Genomic DNA, 22,193 nt, shown 5'->3' with positions numbered 1-22,193 from the left:
CCCCTGTAACAGCTCCCTGGCTTCAGACGGTGTTTGATGAGGGGACTGAAGATAGGCAGAATCAGAAGGGACCTCCCGCATCGCTCGGTTGGATTCTCCGCCAACACCGGCAACAACTTATAGTCTGTCGTCGAAGCTAACCGGCCGACAGCTGCGCCGCTCTCCCCGCAGCGGGTGCCCCGGGACCCCGCCGGGAGCGGTGCGGGCGCGGCGGCCCCGGCTCCGGCTCCAGCCCCAGCCCCGCCAGGCCCGACCCCGGCCCGGGCGCGCCCAGGCCGCCGCCGCCGGCCCCGCAGCCCGCCCCGCTCGGCGGGAGGAGCCGGGCGCTTCCGCGGCCCGTCCCCGGGGCGGTCCCCGCGGCCCAGTTCCTGGTGGCGGGCATGGCGCGGCGGGCGGGCGCGCTGCCGCCGCTCTGCCTGCTCCTCTGCCTGCTGCGGCCGGCGGCGGCGCGGCCGCCCGCCCCGCACCTGGTGCTGGTGCTGGCCGACGACCTGGGCTGGGGCGACGTGGGCTGGCACGGCTCGGCCGTCCGCACGCCGCGGCTGGACGCGCTGGGCGCGGGCGGCGTGCGGCTGGAGCGGTACTACACGCAGCCGCTCTGCACGCCCTCCCGCAGCCAGCTCCTCAGCGGCCGCTACCAGGTAGGGCGCGGGCACGGAGGTTTGCCCCAGCGCGGCGATGCCCTCAGAACGCCCCCCGCCGGGGGCCCCTCCGTCCGTCCCCGCCCCCGGGGGTCGACCCCCCCCCCCCGCCCCCGGGGGTCCCTCCGCCCCCCACTGCCGGAGTCGCGCTGTCCCCCCTCGCCCGGGGGTCCCCCCGTCCCCCCCCGCGGGCCCCTCCGTCGTCCGTCCGTCCGTCCGTCCCGGCGGTCCCCCTATCTCCCCGCCCGGGGGTCCCTCCGTCCTCCCCGCCCGGGGGTCCCTCCATCCCTCCCCGGCGCCGGCGCCGCCCTGCCGGCCTCTCCGGGTTCGTCAGCAGGTGGCGGCGGGCGCTGCTCGGCCCGCAGCGCCGTGTGCGGCTGGCGCTTGTACCTCCGTGAGGATGCGCTGGGGAGAAGGCTGCTGTGTGTGACCCAGTGGCGCCTGTACCCAAACTCACTTCACTTTCGGCGTGCTAGCTCGGGAGTGAACTAAACGTGGGTTTAGTGCAGTTTGCTACGCTCCAAAAAAGCTGAGGTGCTCTCTGTGCTTCAGTGGGATTAACAGGCCTGGCAGCGTGTTGTGAGAAATACCTGTCCTAGTCATCTCCTGTTATGTACTTCTGAACCGGGCAGGCGTGCAGTCAAGGTGCAGCCAGAAGCAGATCAGCACCACCTGTCCAGTTTATGCAGTCTCTTTTCCAGTGCAGCACTCAAACACATCCTAACCCGTACATTCTCCTTCATATGATACCATAGGTGTAGATGTACGTGCGTTGTGGTGGAGTGCACGCTGACTGATCCTTAGTTTGGGTGTCTAGCTGCTTTGTAGTTATAGTCATTATTTTTCCCATTATTTTTTTTCCAATTGCAGTTGCACAGGTATAAGAATTGGACTTTACCATACCACTGTACCCACCTCCATTACTGCAATTCTGGCAAAAATGGGGAAGGAAAGAAGAAAACAGAAGGAACGGAAAGAAGAAACTCACAAAGGGTTACACATACTGCAGAAACTTCCACTCTCCCTCATAAAAATTCCTGCACATTCATGTTAACCATAGTGATTTATCAAAGAAACTGTTCAGAATGAAAATAAATGTCATCCTGTATTAGTGCTTATTGCCCGTTGTTGTTACAGGAAGGTTGTTCAAGGTGATACTTACCCTTTCCAAACAACATTTGATCTCTTCCTAGAGACTCCAAGAATCAATAATAATGAATAGGAAGATGCAATCGACTTTTTCTTTACCAACTCTTTAAACTGTTTTATTAAATAACCTAGAACATTTAATCATTGTGACTATTTCTAGAATACGGTTCATACTCTGAATACGCTTACCTAGAAGTGGCTCAGGGTTAACTGGATGTTGCTGCATCTGAACTTAAAGGTGGAAGTCAGAAATGTTCAGAACAGGTTGAAATTCATCATATGCATCTGACTTGATAATTTAATCATCTTTGTGTTGACCTTGTTACAAATGAGTAAAATAATACTAGAAAATTGCAGTAATTTCTTTTATAAAATTAAGAAGACATTCTGTGCAAGAAATAATTATGTAGCAAATATGTGGGATTTTGTTATGTTTTACCTATCAATATGATTAAGTAATGCTCACAGGTTTGAGAAAGTGACCTAAATCTGGTCTTATCTGGAGGTGGAATTTTAATAGTCACCTTGCAGTCCATAAAAAAAGAAGGGCAAAGGTATCGGTTTATGAAAGTGTTGGGGGTGTGTGTGTATTATGATTATTTTATTTTCCTCCCCTTTTTCTTTCTTTCTGGAGACAGTGGAACAAATTACAATAATTTTTGTAATACTGCATTTACAAAAAAAAAAAACCAAACAACAAGCCAGCAACTTTTTTCCAGTTCCTGTTTCAAAGAAAATTAGTAACTAGTAGGCCCTTTGTAAGAGTCTGCTTACCCACTTGCCCATCGAGGCTTATTTGTTTTAAATGTCAATTCAAAATGTTTCTAAAGTAATGTTTTAAAAAATTAACACAGCTTGCTATGCTGGAGTGCTTGGAGTAGTTATAAAATGTGATGTCTTATGCTCTAGGGAGTCCTGGAGGTTTTGGTGCTTTGACAGAAACAGATTACTAGAAGTAGTAAATACACATACAAGCATAAATATCCTGTGTATGTGTGCTGGTCTAGGTTTAGGGTACTGTTTTTTTCTGGAGGAGATAACGGGAGTTGACATAAGTCATCTTATAGTACACAGTAACTGAAGAGGTTCCTTGCATTAAGCAAAATGTACAACTTGGAGTACTGTTGTCAGCCATGCTTTTGTAAAGAGATAGAAAATTCACCACTTGTTACAACTGAGAGCTTATATGGAACCCTTACAGGTCAGATCTAGTCAGTGTCTCAAACTTGTGTCATCCCCAGTATCCAAATGCTTTTTATAGTGCTTGCATTCATTTTAAATATGTAAATGTATACATGTGTATATGTGATATTAATTTATAAGAGTAATGCAAAAATAGCTTCCTTACCTTTTATCATCCTTACTTCTGGTGACTGTTTTCTGATCCAGACAAAAGCTTGGTGGCTTCACCTGCCATGTGCTTTTTGCTCATCTCCACCCCATTTAAAATCTGTCACCACAATAGCAATTGTTACCTGTTAGATTTTAGATTAAAGCGCAACAAGCTTTGTTTCTTTTTTTTCTTTTTTTTTTTTTTTAATTGCACTTGATTTGTAGCTGGGAAGATCTTATTAAGCCCTGTGGAGCTATTTCCTTGTCCTCTGTGCTACCCCTGCTCTCCACCTGTGGCTTCCTCATCTTCCTCAACGCTACAGTGGTAAAAACGGGAGCCCTTAATACTGATGGTAGCCTCTGGTGTAGCTGTGGGGTTTTTTGCACCTGCTTATAAAATAGCCTGTGGGATCCCATTGCTGGGTTTTAACTAATCTCTCATCCTTCTTTTCTCTGCTAGATCCACACAGGTTTACAACACCAGATAATTTGGCCGTGCCAGCCGAGCTGTGTGCCACTGGATGAGAAACTCCTCCCAGAGCTACTTCAAGAGGCGGGATATGTTACTCATATGGTGGGGAAATGGCATTTAGGGATGTATAAAAAAGAATGCCTTCCAACCCGCAGAGGATTTGACACTTACTTTGGTAATGGTTAGATTTAACATGGGCAATAAATGCAGTGTTAAAAATGATGAGAAACTGCCCCGTTCTTCTAAGAACCGCAGATTTACTATTGGCATATGAGTAAATCAATACCTGGGCATACATGTTTACAAAGTATAACTGCTTGAAATTAGATAGTGCCTTACATGCATGCCCAAGCCGTACAATTATTGAAGAAAATATAATTATTGAGTGGCTCCAAGGAAAATACTTCTCTTTGTGATCTGCATTTAATTTGGTTTCAGATGGCTAGAAGATTTAAGGTGTAGGGATTGGTTTGTTTTTGTAAGTGTCTTTGATCTGAATGTTTTGTTAAATCAGACAGCAGACATGGCTTACTCTGCAAATAATGTTACACTTCTAAAAGCTGGTATGTTTAAGAGAGAAACACCCATCACACTATGTTAGTGCTTTGTGAATAGAGTAGCATTGGTTTTCTGAAACCTGTGGCAAGGAAGGTGGTGCGAGAGCCTCTGTAAAACAGTATCCAAAAGGTCTGTTGCAGGAACTTGCAAGTTAAAGTGAAACCCTCAGGCTAAAAAAAAATAAATATGCCAGAATTAGATTGTCCAAATGTAAGTGTGTTACTTACAAAGCAACTTGTAGCTATGTGTTGTTTATTCTTCCTCTCACAAAGGCTTCTGTCCCAGTATTGATTGGGTGTTCATTAGTTTTGCAGAAGCACCACAGATTGCTGCCTGCAATAGATCTCGATCTGCGTGGTACTGAATGCAGGGTGGTCTGTCTCCACTTGGTTGTTTTTAAAATACTTCTCATTGAATAGAGAATTTCAAAACAGCTCATTGTCTTCAAAATAACTTTGCAAGCTGTTGATAGTACTGCTGCTTACCTCTGCAGCTGAGAAAGTAAGGTACTGAGTAACTTAAGCAGAAGGCTGCGTTGCTCTTGTCTGACTTTAGGTACTTGAATGAAGAGCTTGGCTGTGTTGACAATGTTGATCCACACTTCAGGTGGGAAGAACTGTTCCATTAGGTTGTTTATCTCTTCTGACTCATCAGGGAGCTTGGGGCTGTAGTTTCACAACTGAACTGAGTTAATATATATGGATCATAATATAACAGTTCACTACTTAAAGGTATATGGCTCCTTCCGTCCCTTTGCAGGAGCTTGCGATCTTTTTTGATGGTATAGGTGTTGACAGCCTGGTGCTCCTCATGAGATCTCACCCTGCAGCCAAGCAGGCTGGCTCTGGGTATCCGGTGTGACATTATTTTTCAGAGAATGCAGCAGTTTAATATCCTATAATGTTCATGTAATTCCAGTAGGCATTGATTGCAATTAGGCACATTTGATTCTTTTGACACACCTGACACAGTGTCTCCCCCAGTGGGCACTCAAAATGGAAAAATTTGCAGCTCAGAGTACACTGATCCAGGCAGTCTGCCCTCAAAATCAGTCTTTATGCTTTGAAAGAAAAGACTTTTTCCCCTCCTAAAAATCTATTAGAAGTTTACGTTGTATTTAAAACAGAACTTCATTTGTTCTGTACATACTTTTTTGCACAACTAACTAGTTGAAGCTGCTGAATAAGTACTGAAGTGAAGTTCCTACATTTTGGATTTTTGTCACTAGTTTTAGTTTGCTTTTGCAGAACTTCAGAATATATTTTTGCAGATTTATCTGCTTTTTCAGGGTATTAGGGGATAAATCTGAAATCTAATTTCAAAAGTAGTAATCAATGACATTCAAATAATTTGAGGATTTTTGTTTCTGATTAATAAAAAAGCAAAGGCACTCCATGCTTAACAGTATAGCCCTTGATAGGACCAAATGTATACCTGTAGAATTTTTCATAGTTGGTTTCTTCTGGGCATCTTTAACTAGTAGTGCCTCTTTTCACCAGTTGGTGTCAGCACTGGATCAGAAATTACAGCTGACAAAAAATGCTTCGTACTTGGATGTTTTTTAATAAATAAATTTTTAAAATCCCAAACTTTCTAATAGAGACGTTTTGTGTGAGAACACAAATACACAAAATTACCCAGCTAAAAATCAGAGCAGTACACAGATATGTCACTGCCTTTACTAACTGTGCATTAGTTTAATGGTAATGTCTTTGCTATTGAGTTATAAATATGAAGTTATTGAAATGCTGTCAAAATGTTTCGTGTGTTTTGAAATTACTACTTCCATTAGTAATTAGAACTCTATAAGTGTTAAATGTTGAGCTACTTAGACCTGTCAGGGCATGTCACCGCAGACGGTCAAGTGTTGAATGAGTGAATCAGCTCAAAACCACTGACATTTTGACATCTATTTCTGATTACCCCCCCCCACTCCCCACCCCCGATGTATCTGTTTATGTGGCATGATGTTGGCCCACTTACCTGACATCTTTTTGTGTTCTAGGCTATCTTCTGGGGAGTGAGGATTATTATTCTCACGACCGTTGTGTTGTCATCAAAGCAAAGAACGTAACGCGCTGTGCTCTGGACTTCCGAGATGGAGAAGAAGTTGCAACTGGGTTTAAAAACATGTACTCCACTAATTTATTCACAGAAAGAGCTATAGATCTTATAGCCAATCACAAAACCGAGAAGGTACAGTCAGCAGCTGTTACTTTAGTAACTTCAACGCTAAAGAATGCTTAAAGAAATGTTAGCGATATATTGATGGTGGTTTCTGTGCTTGGGTCGTTATCTGGGGCAATTCAGCAGGGTTGTGTAGAGTGAAATGTGAGAAGTAGCACTGGTAAAACTTGCCTTGTCTGCTGTCATTATCAACTTTGGCTGCACAGCCCTGGCCCGCTACGCTTCTTCATTTCTTTTTTAGTAATATAAGTAATGAATTTATAGAAATAAGTTAGCGTGTAGTTTGCCCTTCTAAAACGAGAATGGAAAGCTTAGTAGGAGAAGTTTCATTGAAAGAAACTGTTAACAACCATGTTATGAAGAAAAGATACACCTGATATCTTTGACAAAGGAATTTTGCAAAGCTGTGGAAAGTTTTATTCATTTATGTTCAGGGACTAGAAGAGAGAAATGTAGAAGAAATCAAAACACAGTGCCTGCAGCTGTTGATGGATCAGGGCTACTTTTGCTGCAGTAACTTTTCCATTTAGTACTTCATATCGAACTCATTTCCCTTCTATCCCTTCCTCCCCAGCCCCTCTTTCTTTACCTTGCTTTTCAGTCTGTCCATGAACCTCTTGAGGTCCCTGAAGAATACATGAAACCGTATGCTTCCATTAAAGATGTAAAGAGGCGCCATTATGCAGGCATGGTGACTCTTATGGATGAAGCTGTAGGAAATCTTACTGATGCTCTGAAAAGATATGGCCTTTGGGACAACACAGTTCTTGTTTTCTCTACTGGTAAGTTCATTTAAGTATTCTTCCAGTAATAACTTTGATACAGTGTTTAACAAGCTGACTGCAGAGACATCTGGGCTCTCTGTCCATCCCCCATGTATTTCCTAACTGGAAGAGCAATGAAAATGAAACAGGACTTTAAACCAGAAGGAACAAGTTCTTTCTCCCCTCTTATGGCTTTCTCAAGCATGATGGAAACAACGCTGAAGAAGTGTCTGTGCAAATGGGGGATACTCCTATTGGAGTAAAATTGGTATTGTGCAAATTGAGAATTGAATCCTTACTGAGAGCGATCTACTAAATTCTTTTGTCCTGAGCTACACGTAGCTGTCTGATCAGTCTATAAATTGCCATGTGTTGCATGAAGCACGAACAAACAGACAGAAAGCAGTCTGAAGCCAAAACTCTTTCTTTCTCTTACTGTCATGTAACATGTAATTTTTTTCTTGCTTGAAATGCTTCAGGGGCACCTTACTCCCATGAAGCAAAGGTCTGTTAATAAAAAAGCTTAATATGTGATGATACAGTGTAGACTGCCAAGTTACAGGCCAAGTTTTCGTATGTACTAGCACATGATTTCTAGATTATTAGGGTAACGCAAATAATACATTACAAAGCAGTTTGTTTCCAAATTAGGAATGAAACAGAACCTTTTTGAAATACAGCTGCTTGGCCGGGATTCAGGAACATAGTTGTTTGGTTGGGAATGGGAAGTGGCCTTTCAGTGCTTACAGTTGCTCTTTTGCCCAGGCTTTACACGTTAGGGATGTCAAAATGGAAAATTAATTTTCTGTGAACACTTTAAAAAAAATTAACAACAACAAAACCCCAAACCCCAAGGTTTGATGGAAGTGCAGTGATGTGTTTTGAGTTTAGCAGCTGCTTCTTATAGCACTTGGAATTTTGGAATTTCATTTTGAGTCCGAACCTGTTTGCCTTACGGTGTTACATTTGTATCCACATTTTGGCTCTAACAGGGTTTGATAACTCTTCTATGCCTGTTTCTGTTTGCAATGTTTTCCTATTTAGAACTGAAAGTAAGCAAAGCCATATGGAAAATGATACCAATATTTATCCCATATGGAAAGAATCCAGTCTTTGCTGATGGGATCCTGGTAAAGTTATTTCAGTAATGTTTGTTCAGTACATTGTGGAATAAAACTAAAGACATCTGAACTGGAATTACAGGGTATGACTGAATTAAATAGGCAATTTTATTCTTTTGTTTATAAAACATCTTTTCTCCAAACAATGACAGTATACTCTGCTTTTAACAGTAGTCATCTTGCAGTCAATTACGGGTATATTTCAACAAGAGTCAAATGATCAGGCGAATCCAGTGTCTGTCCTATCTAAGGGGACTTATCTTGAGTTAACTGACATTTTAAACTGCCAGAAGTGCAATTTAATGTGACTGAAATGCAGGGAAATTGGGGCCTAGGTCAAGCAGGCCAGGGGACAGTGATTTGGGGTTTTTCCATCCTCTCTCTTCACTTCAAACAAGTATTCTTTACCAGCATAAAACATTGCATGCATTAAAGACCAAACGTTGAAACCATTAAACATTTTTTAAAAAAGGCAAAAAAAGAAGCAGCATGAAATCTGTTCAGCTTTTCTATATTATATTTATGGCTTTTGCAGGTGGTGTGTTTTAAAATGGGCATTAGAACGTGGTTGAAAAGAAACACGAGAAGGTCTGCAATTGAGCGTGTTGTGCAGAGAGTTGTGCTGTGTGAGATCTCTGCACAGCTTTCAAATCTTCTGTAATTGGGAGTCAGCGTGCACTGGTAGCTATAATATGGGTGTATACTTATAGTATGATATAAATATATCCTTCATAAGAAGTAGAGCCTTCAGCTTTTGAGGGCATGCCTGCTCAAGGAAGCTGTGCCCCATCTCCCTGCCCCAAGTGCTCTCCTGGCGCTGGGAGACCCTCCTCTTGGTCAGTACAGCAAGAGAGACACATTCTCCCCTACAATCAGGAATGCTCTCCAAGAAAGTTCTTCTCATGTTGTGGGGTTAGGAATCAATTTAAGGATTTAAGTGAAGACTGCAAGGGAGAATCCAGGGAAGAATAAAGTGTTTCCATAATTTTGACGAGCAGTATCTATGTGTCTCTTCAGCATAGTAGTTAAAGACATAGGATCATAAAAGCACTCTGTTTTGTTATAAACCTGTGTGGTTTGGTAGCTGTAATGTTGGAAATCTGTAGAGGAAAAAGAAGTGAAGATCCTTGTTTTATGGTAGTTTTTATTAGATTCATGACTATTCCCTGTTCAGATGTGGCCAAAATTTGCACTTGAATGTTTGCATCTCTCACTGCTTCAAAATCCACCCCCCTCCTCCCCCGCCCCCCCCTAATGTACAAGTGATCATTTGCTATTGTGTGCTATAGCAAGTAGCACTGCAACAAACATAGTCTTTGGTTGATTCCTTCACTGTGAAGTGTCAACCCCAAAATTAGAGATCTCCTTTTAGTGGGTGCTCATTGAAGTGATCCAGAGCATGATGTCATCTTTGCTGTCAAGGTAGATTTCTTTTTATTAAACTCTTTCATTTTTCTTCCTATTTGTATATGTTAGGGCTCAACCAGGATTGCCTTGCAAACATGCCAGTTGGCAAATGGAAACACTGCAGATTTTAAAAGGGCCTTGTAAAATCTGTAGAATTCTGGTTCTTCTTTAAAGTGGCTGATGGAGACATTGGGCCAAAAATGTAGTAATTTGATCATTAGCAAGGTCTGACTCCATCAGTTTATTGTGTAAATCAACATCTCTGGTGTCTTTTTGAACAGATACAGAAGCTATTGCTACAGCTAAATAAGAAAAAGATAAGCTAGTTTGATGGTATGTGGTGTTATATTTGTGTATCAAGTAGTAGCTTCAACAGTTTTGACTGGTGTGGTAAGAAATAGAATTTACTTTTATAGAGCACCTTTTATACTGCAGATACAAGTGAGTCTACGCTAATGAGATCGGGGTGAAAATGAAGTCATTGCCTGTTCAAGCAAAACAGATAAAAATGGATGCAGCACTGTCTTGGGTACCCATGGCCTTTGTGACCCACCTGAGATAGAAAAGAATGAGACGTAGCGGTTGTATTTCTTTTTAGGAAGCGTAAGACACTATAACTACCAACTTTGCTGAAGAGGGACTCGATTTAAAATAAAGGTCATAAAAAGCATTCAAGTAGTACAAATTTACCTCAGCACTATTAACACTGGCTTAGAGACCAAATTTTGCTTCAAATATAAACCTATGATTTGAGGTAAGAAGTGGGGATTTGCTGTAAATAGCATGTTTTTATAGTTTCTGCAACATACTGCAAGTAATTTTCATGGAAACTTACTAACATTAGAGCAGAGGAATCTGATCTCTAATTTCAGTTATGTATTAAAGCTACTATCCTTTTCTTTATTTAACTTTAAGCTTTTTAATATACTAAATAATTTTGGAGCTAAACTCCTTGCCACTTTTCTTCCAGTATGTCTGTTAATTCTTTCACGTGGATTAGCACTGTAGTGTCTGGTAGTTGCCATAAGAGGGCTTGAACAGTAAAATATGTGGAACTTTTCAAGCTTTGGTTTATATTGCTAAGAGGAAAACACATGAATCCATTCCATAATGGAGCACGTGACAGTGATGACTGTTTTCACTCCAAAAGAAGGTCTCTTTATCATTTTAGAATTATGATTAATAAGAGCACAGGTTGTTTTGGACATACTGATGTTTATGCAGTTTCTTTCTCTGTCACACCCCTAGACCTTTTTCCCCCCAAAAAAGTCATGTTGGGATTTTTTTGTTTATTTCCAGCTCCTGCTTTGATGGAAGCCAGGGATCTGACTTCCCCTGGTTCCCTTCAAGCAGTTTTTTATCTTCTCCCTGATGTATTTGTTCCTGAATCACCTCCTGCTCTTTCTCTTTTGCTGGTAAGAGACTTGAGAGAGACTTTTAATTGCAGATTGTCCAAGCCAGCTGAAGGACAGATGGGTTAGAGCAGTTATTCTCTGGCTGTGGTGTCAGAGGTACTAATTTTGAAGGTTGTGTTGTCAGATATTTTTTTAGTAAACTTGCTCAGTTACAGATCTGAGGACCTGCTTTAATTGGTCTTGTCAGAAGGTTCTGAGAGGTTCAGAGTATTGCCATCAAGGAAGATAGATGCCTGGGCATCTGCTGTCTGAGCATCTGCTGCTCCCTAGGAGGAAATAAGCATGGCTGCCTTAGCTGCAAGCACCTTCAATCAAACTACTTATTTGAACCTTATATTCCCAAATATTACATTTCTATTTCTTCATTATTTAAGCTTCTTATTTTGCAGGCAACAGTTGCAGCTGATCATTGTACTTGCATTGGTCAGAGTTGTTGCATGTCAATGGTAAATAGTGAAAGGCGCATGTGGTTGATGTTTTGTACTCCAGTATTGCCTTTTATTCATTTTTTTTAGCTTTTTCCACGTTAAAGTATGGGTGGTAGGAATGAATGTTTTAGAAATAAAAAAATATCTTCTCTGCTGTATGATGCAGATAATAGCAATTAGACATCTAGACCAATTTTGTAAGAATACATTATCAAGGGCAGAAATGTTATCTTATGATGGAAACTAATTTCAAAATGAAAACTGAGGTGTAGATAGTCAATGTATTTATTATCTGCACCACCACCAGTACCCCCTGCTCTGGTTTTAAAATCCTTTGAAAACCCAAAATGTTTTGTAGGAAATGTTTATTTATCTTTCCTTCCTTCCAGCATTAACTCCTCCCCACCCACCCTGCTTTTTCCATGCAAAACCCAATACTCCAATCCTGAGTTCCTGAACAGAACATTGCATCTTTTTTCCCTTTGTGTCTAAAAATTACAATACGTGGGGAATCCTGAATTTTTTTCTTGTTTTTAGCAAATGCCAGTGCTTAAAGTGAAGCTTGCTTGTAAACGAAACTCAGAAGCAAATTTTGCCCAGAGTCACAAGCTGGCCATTTTTGAGTAAAGCTTTGACTTAACCATGCTAGTAGTTATCCTAGCAAATTTTTTCTCAGACTGAGATGAATGCTGAGAACAGCTCATTTTACATGTTGACTATGTTTAATAATTTCCCACAGCTCTCCAAAGGTTGTCTTAAAGTGTGATTACTATTAAGCTATACTAGTTTGTTCTTCGTAATAGAGTTTAAGAAGCCATTATTTTTTGTGTCAGAATCTTCTACACCCAAGCCAGTGGTCAGGTTCAGTGCTCTGTCACTGGGACAAGTCCAAAGTTTTCTCAACTATGTCTCATTTAACTTGCTTACTGCAGATCTGTGAACAGTTTGTCAGGTTATTCCCTTTGGTTTTAGGTTAAAATTTCTCTCTGGGTGTCTCTTGTGTTTACTGATGATGAATGCTAGTGTAGACCTGACACAGCAGGGTCTGTAACTACTGAGACCTATTTAATTACTGAGACTGCTTACAATGAAAGCAGTCGCCTGAAACTGTCTGTGCTAGGATTGCGCCTATCATGAAAGCTGTACTGGGAGGGAAAAAAAAAAAAAAAAAAAGAAAAAAAAATTCAATAGGATGAAAAAGGACATTGTTCATGCAGCTTTTGTAGGGCTAAATTTATAACTATTGGAATCTTGTATACATCAAATGCATTTTTTTTCCATGAGATCAATTTTCCTTCTTTTTTTTTTTTTTTTTTTTTTTCCACTTCAGTAAAGTCAGGAGAATAAAGAGGCTGTTCTGGCGAGTTACAAAAAACTGTAGAAGTTGATTTATGTGAGCACAACTCAGTAAAAGTTGCTCTGTAAATGCACACTGAAGTTGCTCAGCAAATGGTGCTGTGATGCAGGAGAGATATTATGTTCCCTTGATGGAAAGTAAAAGCCCTATGGGTGTATTTAAAGCATAAGAAGAATTACATTAGATTTTGTAGTAAAGGGTTCAGTTTTCTGTTTCTGTTGTCCTTCTAATGGAAAAGCTTTCAGTCTTCTTCCATCACACACACACAAAAATCTGTATTAAGATTATGAAAACATAATAAAGCATCAGCACTCTGAAGACACTTTTTTGAGTGGCTTTTCTGCTGCTTCTGTTGAACCTTCAAGGTTACTCTTTCCACTGACGGTATACAGCATCAGACTGAAGTATACAACAGATGTTTTTTCATCATCTGATCTTAACCACATGATTTTGGTTTGTTTCATTGGAGATATGTTTTGTGTTAGCCATCAGAGGGAGTGTGCTTGCATTTCTGTCACACTTGCAGCATGACTGAAAAATGCAACAACAAATGGATTTTTCAGATGCAGTGTGGGGAAGCAGGGAAGAACTTGAGTTCAGTTTAAGGGTGAAGTTATTCTCTAATTCATGCTGCGAGTCTCTTATCCTCAGTGTAGATGTCTGCTGTGTATTCTGTATTCTTTGGGTTTTTTTTTAATGAAACCTCAGTGGGAGTTCTGCACTTGGAACATGTACAGAATAAGCATTATTTATGCTGGGAAGATCAGAGGGGAGAAGTTTTCCCCAAATGTGATCTTTTACTGCTATTATCGACAGCACTCTCTGTTTACTGTGAGTCACAATCATGAGCTTAAATAAAGCAAGGGCTCTGAAGTCCTGTTCTGTGACCTAGACTTTCGGCAAGAATGTTGGAGGTCAAAAATGAGATGCATTTACAGAGCTGTGCATTGAAGCCGTCTGGTGCTTGTTTGTATTGTGTCTGGCATTAGCCAGTGCTGTTTAATTCCCTTTCATATATGTGAAATTCACACAGAAAATTAAGAAAGTTTTTTTTTTTTTAAAAAAAGCAACAGCTAACTGCATGCTTGCTTTGTTGATATTGGCAACTGATTGTAGTGTTACATCCAGCCTTCTGTGTTAGAGAATTATGCATGTAGACTTGTCTCCTGCTTATATCCATCGCTTCATTTTTAAATAAGTACACATTAAATGGTACATAGCAGTATCATGTCAGTTATATAACTGTGGGGATTTTTAACTATTTAAGTGTTTCTTGTAGTTTCCCTTCTTTGCTTTTTATTACAATGAACTATTGACTGCTTCCATAATTTCAATAGCATTTAAAACAAAATTGTACAAAGCCCAGTTGTGCATTATGGAAAAGTGATGTTGGCACTTCACGGAAATAGGAACTGCTGGTGTTTGGCTTTTCTGTAGCCTGCCCATCACATATAGGCAACAGCAAGAAAAGTATAGGGATATGGATTTTGTCCTATATTCTGTCATTTGTTTATCTTTGACTGAGGTTGTTTTCATGCTGCATGTTACTCTTTTTATTTATTTTCATTGCAAACTTCAGAACTCTGCTTTGTAGAAATACCATCAGTAGTGTGAATCACTTCATTGACATGGTCTGTTTTAAACAATACTGAGACACTAATATTGTTAGACTGGCTTCTTAAGCTCTGGAAGTTACTGTGAAATAATTTCACAGTTAACTTCTAATATGCTTTCCAGTTCTGCTTCAGTCAAATGGACCCTCACACTGACCTCCATATGGTTCTGATTAAGTATAAGAGCATGATTGCTCATAAAGCCCTAGCTCTTGAAAGGATCACTAGATATATAACATGTAACTAATGTTTACAGGATTGAACTGTGGATGACTTGGATATGCCATCTTATTTCTGCCGTCTCTTTCTATACTCGTTACACCCATTGTTGTCTGGTTGTTGTGAATTAAAGAAACCTGCATGTCACTGGTATTCGAGGGTGAATTGCATTTGATTTTTCAAATGCAATATTACAATCTCAGTGAGAAAAAAACCCACAACTTAGTATTGGAAAACAAAGCCAGAACCACACAAAATAGAGAAAGAAGCAAATCTTCCATCGTCTGGTTTAGTGGTTCATACTGTTTTGGATCAGTGGGACAAAGATGGCTGAAAATCTGCCCTCAATCCATCATCCCCTGTAATTTATCCTCTATTAAGGGAATTTTGCTCCCTGGCTGACAGTGGCACAGGACTGGGATCACTTCAGATACTGTGAGAGTCAGGATTAGAAGTGTGTTTCTGTACTTGCTGTTTACAACTTGTAAAATCTCCTAATGCAGTAGCACATCAAGAAAATGGGGAAGAAGTCCCAGAATCACGTAAGTCTGAGTTTCTTTTTAGCTTTCATCATTCAGAGCTCAATGGTGCACACTGGAAATGTACCAGAAACTTGAGGAGAGGGAAGGAACTTGCTCCTTCCTTATTTCACTAGGACCCAGAGACTAGGGACTCTGTTCCCCTGATTGCCCATCTTAGATATCCAAATGGTGAAATGTCTTCTACTTTCTTTGGGAAACTGTCTTCTAACGTAACACCATAGGTGACTTCAAAACAGCTTAGAAAAACTTTGAGTAAATATGCTTTGTTTTATTTTTTTTCAGATCTATGATAAATAAGTTTTTTATCACAACTCTTCCTTGCATGGCTTTTAGTATTTCTTCCATGTCCTGTATGTTGTTTTAAACTACCTCCATGAATTTACATATATGTTGGATACTATTAAATTATCAAATACTATTAAATGTAATAAGATATAGCCACATATGGCATTTACTGATCAATTCGTTTCTTAACCAACATTAACAAAGGAGATAGCTATTTCTCCTCTTTTGTATGTTGCCACTATTCTTTTAGAACCTAATTTCTTCTGTAGGCAACTTTTGAACTTTGAATATGCAAGAAAAAGAGGAATACTGCTTTTAGTATCACGGGGAATTGTTCAGTGGAGTGGATATATACTAAAGCTGTGATGCAGAGCACTAAGTTTTTTTAGTATCTGCTATTATGTTTTCTTAGAAAGGCTTGATTTAATACAACCATAGAACAGTTTGAGTTGGAAAGAACCTTTAAAGGTCATCTTGTCCAGCCCCCCTGCAAAAAGCAGGGACATCTTCAACTAGACCAGGTTGCTCAGAGCCCCATCCAACCTGACCTTGAACGTTTCCATGGATGGGACATCTACCATCTCTCTGGGCAGCCTATTCCAGTGCCCCACTACCCCCACCATAAAAAAAATTTCTTCCTTATATCTAGTCTGAATCTACCCTCTTTTAGTTTAAAACCATTACCCCTTGTCCTATTGCTACAGGCCCTGCTAAAAAGTCTGCGCACATCTTTCTTATAAGACCCCCTGAAGTACTGAAAGGCCACAATAAGGTGTTCCCAGGATCTTCTGTTCTGCAGACTGAATAACCCCAATTCTCTCAGCCTTTGCTTATAGCAGAGGTTTCCACCCCTCTGATGATTTTTGTGGCCCTCCTGTGATCCCCTTCCAACAGGTCCATGTCTTTCCTGTACTGAGGACTCCAGAGCTGGATGCAGTGCTCCAGGTAGGGTCTCACCAGGGTGGAGTAGAGGGGCAGAATCATAGAGTCATTTAGGTTGGAGAAGACCTTTGAAATCATCAAGTCTGAATGTTGAATCCCCTCCCTTTGCCTGCTGGCCATGCTTCTCTTGATGCAGCCCAGGATATGGTTGGTTTTCTGGGCTCCGAGTGCACTTTGCTGGCTCATGTCCAGTTTTCCATCCACCAGTACCCCGAAGTCCTTCTCCTTAGGGCTGCTCTCAATCCCTTCATTCCCCAGCCTGTATGGGTATTGGGGATTGCCCTGACCTAGGTGCAGGCCTTACGCTTGGCCTTGTTGAACACCCTGAGGTTCACATGGGCCCACTTCTCAAGCTTGACCAGGTCCGTCTGCATGGCATCTCATCCCTCGGGTGTGTCAGCCTCACCACTCAGCTTGGTGTCACTTGAAAATTTGCTGAGGGTGCACTCAATCCCAATGTCTATATCGCTGATGTAGATATGAAACAGTACTGGTCCCAGTACAGACCCCTGAGGGACACCACTCATCACTGATTTGTATCTGCGCATTGAGCTGTTGACCACTGCTCTCTGTATGTGTTCATACAGCTAATTCTTCCTTTTTTTTATCCACTGAATGGTCTGTCTATCAAATCCATCTCTATTTCAGAGAGAAGGATGTTGTGGGGGACCCTGTCAAAGGCCTCACAGAAATCCAGATAGATGACATCCATAGCTCTTCCCTTGTCCACCGATGTAGTCATTCTATCACAGAAAGCCATTAGGTTTATCAGGCAAGACTTGCCCTCAGTGAAGCCATGCTGGCTGTCTTGAATCTCCTCCCTGTCCAACATATACCTCAGCAGAGCTTCTGGGATGTTATGTTCCATGACCTTCCCAGGCACAGAGGTGAGGCTGACAGGTTGGTTCCAGGGTCCTCCTTTCTAAGCTTTTTAAAAATGGATGCAGTTTCCCTTTTTCTAGGCACCAAGGACTTCACCTGACTGCCATGACATCTAAAATATCATGGCAAGTAGCTTGGGAACTACATCAGCCAATTCCTTCAGGGTTCTGGGATGCATCTCATCAGGTCCCATAGACTTGTGTGTGTTCAGGTTCCTCAGATGGTCGTGAACCTGATGTTCTCGTACAGTGGGAGGGACTTCACTCCCCTGTCCCTGTCTTGTAGTCCATTTGAGAGGTGTGGGAAGCAAGGCTGCCGGTGAAGACTGAGGCAAAAGAAGTCGTTGAGTACCTCAGCCTTCTCTTTGTTGGTTGTTCCCAGTGTGCCAGTTGTCTTCATTGGGGAGGCGCACTTTCTTTCACCTTCCTTTTCTGGTCGACATACCTGTGGAAGCCCTTCTTATTCTGTGTGTCCCGTGTCAAATATAGTTCCAGCTGTACCTTGGCCTTCCTGACCCCATGCCTACACAAAAGGGCAACGTCCCTATATGCTTCCCAGGATTCCTGTCCCTGCTGCCACTGCCTGTTCATTTCCTTCTTGCTCTTTAGTTTGACCAGTGGGTCTTGACTCATTGATGCTGGTCGCTGTCCTTCCTTTCCTGTTTTCTTACACCTGGGGATCAAGAGTTCTCCCACTCCAGGGAAAGTGTCCTTAAAAGCTCTACCAGCTCTGTTCTGCTCCCATGTCCCTGAGGGCAGTTTCACATTGACAAACTCCTTGAACAGCTGGAAGTTTGCTTTCCTAAATTTCAGGGTCCTGACTTTACTCTTTGCTTGTGCCATGTTCATCAGGACTCCACCAGTGCATTGTATTATAGAAGATCATACAAAATGGTCAAAAGGGAAATACTTAGCTTTTTATAATTTTGTATTTCAGTACTTCTTTGATAAATGCTTAATAGAACAAATGCAAATGGATGGAAATCTGAAATTTTATGTACATACATTTTTAGATTTCCTTTGTAACTGATTAATAATGTACAGAACAGCACAGAACTGTCTCACACAAAGCTTCAATATTTATTTAGAAAGCTTGCCTCTCCAAGAGACTTACTTTGTCAGTCAAGGACAGCCCTTGCTTTTATGAATCAATATAGATACATAGGGAAAATCTATCACTGATTCAGTTGGGGAAAACACATAGAATATTGTCTGATCTGGGTTAACAATTTGAAAGAAGCTGCAGATGTTGTAAAATGGCCTTAGTGAAGGACGTATTGTCTCAAAAAGGTTACTTGAATCCTTGCTGAGACATTTTGAATCTGTTTTCCTTCTCTGCTTTTTCATTTTTTTGTACCTGTATGTTCATATAAAGTATGGTTTGGTTAGTACATCTGTTCCATATATTTATGAATATTCCACAATATGCTCCAAATAAACATGTAAGTGAAAGCTAAACTCCACAGGAGAAATGGAGAACTTCCAAATAAAGCTATGCACAACTGTCATTCTTTTGTCTCTCTCACTTTCCATTATTCCATGTTATTCTTATGCATAGAATATAATAGATCCATATTTGTGGACAATTTCACTTTAGTATGTGTCAAAGGAGTAAGATTTTCTATCTCTGCCCTAATTCATAGGAGAGTAACACCAGCGGGATTTACGTACAGTATCAGAATATAGATACACTGAATGCCAAGGAAGCCACACATTTTACAGATTTTTGAGTTGAAAAAACCCAAAGAAACACTAAAATCCATAAATGCATGTTAGTTATTCCAAATTACAATGGATTCATAGTAAGATATCATATCAGTTGAAAACTAGTTGACTTTAAAAGTAGAAGGAAAGTTTTGTATCATAATTTTTTGCTCTTGCCCATACAATTTCCTGATCATCTTTTTCTCTTAAGATTTAGGAGGACCCTTAGATGGGCCTAGTGTTGCCTTCTCCTGTGCATGCAAAAAAGAAGGATTTTTTTTTTTTTTTTTTTTTTTTTTTTTTTGTGAAACAGGGTTGGGCATTACAATGAAAGGTTTTAGTATTGGGAAAAAAATCTATAAAATAGCTAAAGCTGGAAGATAGAAAGTATGCATCTTCAGAGCTGGTGAAGTTGAGCAGGCTGAGTCTGAAAGTAACTGTATCCGTTTGTCATGGATGTTAAGATTTGGCCACGGATGAGCATGTCAAATCATGCAAATGTCTGATGTGGAACTGCCTTGGAGAGCTCTTACTGCACTGTCCATTGCAGGTTTTTTAGCTCTTCATGCCAACACTGGAAGTAATAAGCTAATTTCCCCTCCTTTTGTAGGGGTGCTGAAAAATTGTGTTTTTCAGTTTCTTACAGCTCAATCTTGATCTTTCTTGTGCTTTCTTTATACATTCCTACTAACTGTATTTATGCCCTTCGCTAACATACATCTCTGGATACCTTCATGTGCCTCCTATGACCAGAATATCTGTCTCTTACTATACAGCATCTATCTTTACATTTCTCTTTAAACAGGAAGAAACACCCCCCCTTTTTATCTGAACTTTGAACATTACTGCTGTGTGGAATGCTGCCTGTGCCTGCTCTTAGCTTTGACCTCTAATTGCATTTTCTTAAGTTAAAATATAGCCAGAGCCTTGTGTACATTGAAGTGAGCTGACCCTGAATTCTGTGTAAAGATTCCAGAGTTGCTTGAACTTGGTTGGGAAGAACCACAAATCTGCAGCAGTAATTTCAATCATATTTTAGAGTAAATGGCTTTAACCAACCACATATAAAAGCAAATAATGTAGCAACTGTAGTGCATGTCTTTCATCATTGACTTCATGTCTTACATCATTGTATTATATCCACTCTACGTGTTTAGCCTATACAAGATATTGTAACATTGCTGCAGAGGGCTGCATGTACTGGAGCACTGCACTGCTTCTGATGTCTTGCAAGAAGATATTTTATCAAATTAACAATTAGATAGGATATGTTGACATCTGATACACAAAATTTAATAACAGTTTTACTAGTTACATCTCTTTTAAGTCTGCTTTCTGTTTGCATTGCAGCATTATAACACATTTTGCAATCAAATAAGCATTTGTAACAAGTGGCTCTTAAGAATGACATCCTATGCATGCTTTTCTGTCAAGTCTGAATTTTTGCAATAGTGTTCTTCCATTACTGTTCTCATAGGAGTAAAGAAAAAAGGTGCCTTCCATTACTTCTCTGTGCTTTTGATGTTGGAAACTCTGAAATGGCAGAAGCTTACCTTTTGTCACTTATCATAGCTGTCAAGGGAGTGGTGCTAACATTGAAAATCTAGGTTGAAAGGGGTAAGTGAAAAGGCTTTATCATTATTTATATATCCCCTATGGAATAAACCAAAGAGATCTGTATATATGCAATAAACTATATTTAACAATGTCCACTTACGTTATTCTTTTCTATATCTAAGTACATACTAGAAACAGCTCCAAAGAAGTACAATAAAAAAGCTAGAGGATAAGTTATATTAAAAGCTCTTCTATTTCTGAATTACAAAATAACAAAACCTCTGGCTATTTCCTTCTTTCCCTGCAAATATTTCTTCTGTTAGGAAGAGTCTAATGAAAATTTTGCATAGTTGCAGTTCCGGCTGCAAATAGTATGAATTCATATCTGCTGACTTGGATATTTCACTTGATACTGCTATCGAGCTCTATTCCAGTGATTTTGATGGATTGAAAAAGCAAAGCCTTTGCTTAAAATGGTTTGATAATTACGTTTTACTGACCACAAATGGTTCACACTGACTAGGAGAGATAAACAACTGTTGGCCAGCAGTTACAGTTCATCAGAGAGTCAAAAGTTGCAGAAAGAAGGCAAACACAGAAAAATTAAAATTAAAAATGCATGCCTCAGGAGGAAGAATAGCTGTGTAGACAGTGATGCTGAGGAGTGGGACTGAGGTTAGGTAGGGCCTTTTCCTGCCCACAGGTGCGATTGCCCCTGAAGTCTCTCAGCTACGTTCAGGGACTGTGGGTGGCTTCCTGCGATTCTCTCTAAGTGACCTTGGATATAGCTTGAACTGTTTTAATAATTGTGGTGGTTTGAGTTTATGAATCCGGATAACTTTGACAGAACTGGTTAACAGTGAGCACTTGTACCAGCCTATTTTAGGGACTGTTGACCTCTTATGTGATCTGAGAGCTTTTAAATAGCTGTTTAGAGGGGTTTTTTTAAATTATTTTTATTACTTTTTAAATTATTATTTTATTGTTAGAGTTAATCTTTAAATTTGTTTAGTCAGAGCCAAAAGATCACATCTGCAGCCTAAGGTAAATGGAGAGAGGCTTCGGGGAAACATGGACCTGAAGGCATTGACAAATTTAATCACTTGTTCAGTAATCCTGAGACAGGCTTGAAGATGGATTTTTGAAAAATTAGTAACTCCTTTGCCAAAGTGGGAACAGGGGTAATACGGGACTTCTGGACACACATATATGGGTCAGGTGGTGGTTACTCAGGAGCGTGGAAGTCCTTATGAAGAAGATAAAACTGCAACTATAATTGTGGAGATGGGGGGAGCACACTACACAGGATGCCAACGTCCCCTCTTGTCTGACCCTTGTTTATCATGACCCTGCCCACCTGACTGAAGCAGCAGAATTTGCTAATGCACGTTTGGACTGGGCAGGCTGATGGAGGGTCATGTGAGTGGTTTGGTCAGTATTATGAAAGAGATGATAAATTCTGACAAATTGCTTGGCATCTGGGATGACAAACAATAGCGGACAGACTCCTCTTGCAAGCAGAGGCTGAACCGTAAAGTGGATTCACTTTATGGCTTTTATCACTACATTAGACAAAGAATTTGCAGAGAACAGAAAGCAAAATGTCTTCTGAAAATTTA

The 22,193-nt window shown here is 40.7% G+C and overlaps 1 protein-coding gene across 1 annotated transcript in view; it reads left to right on the top strand.

Moving 5' to 3' along the window:
- Positions 1-356: 356 nt before the first annotated feature.
- The window catches only part of ARSB (arylsulfatase B), a 67,300-nt gene continuing 45,463 nt past the window's right edge, over positions 357-22,193 (top strand). The window contains exons 1-4 of the mRNA XM_040579981.1: positions 357-641; positions 3,583-3,769; positions 6,158-6,348; positions 6,914-7,121. Of these exons, the coding sequence (XP_040435915.1) occupies positions 381-641; positions 3,583-3,769; positions 6,158-6,348; positions 6,914-7,121 (847 nt within the window). The 5' untranslated portion in view covers positions 357-380. The remainder of the gene's footprint in view (positions 642-3,582; positions 3,770-6,157; positions 6,349-6,913; positions 7,122-22,193) is intronic.

This window comes from Falco naumanni, chromosome Z, assembly GCF_017639655.2.
Source record: "Falco naumanni isolate bFalNau1 chromosome Z, bFalNau1.pat, whole genome shotgun sequence".
Classification (NCBI taxonomy): domain Eukaryota; kingdom Metazoa; phylum Chordata; class Aves; order Falconiformes; family Falconidae; genus Falco; species Falco naumanni.
Note: the sequence above shows the minus strand (reverse complement) of the source record. Positions and strands in the feature narration are given on the sequence as shown.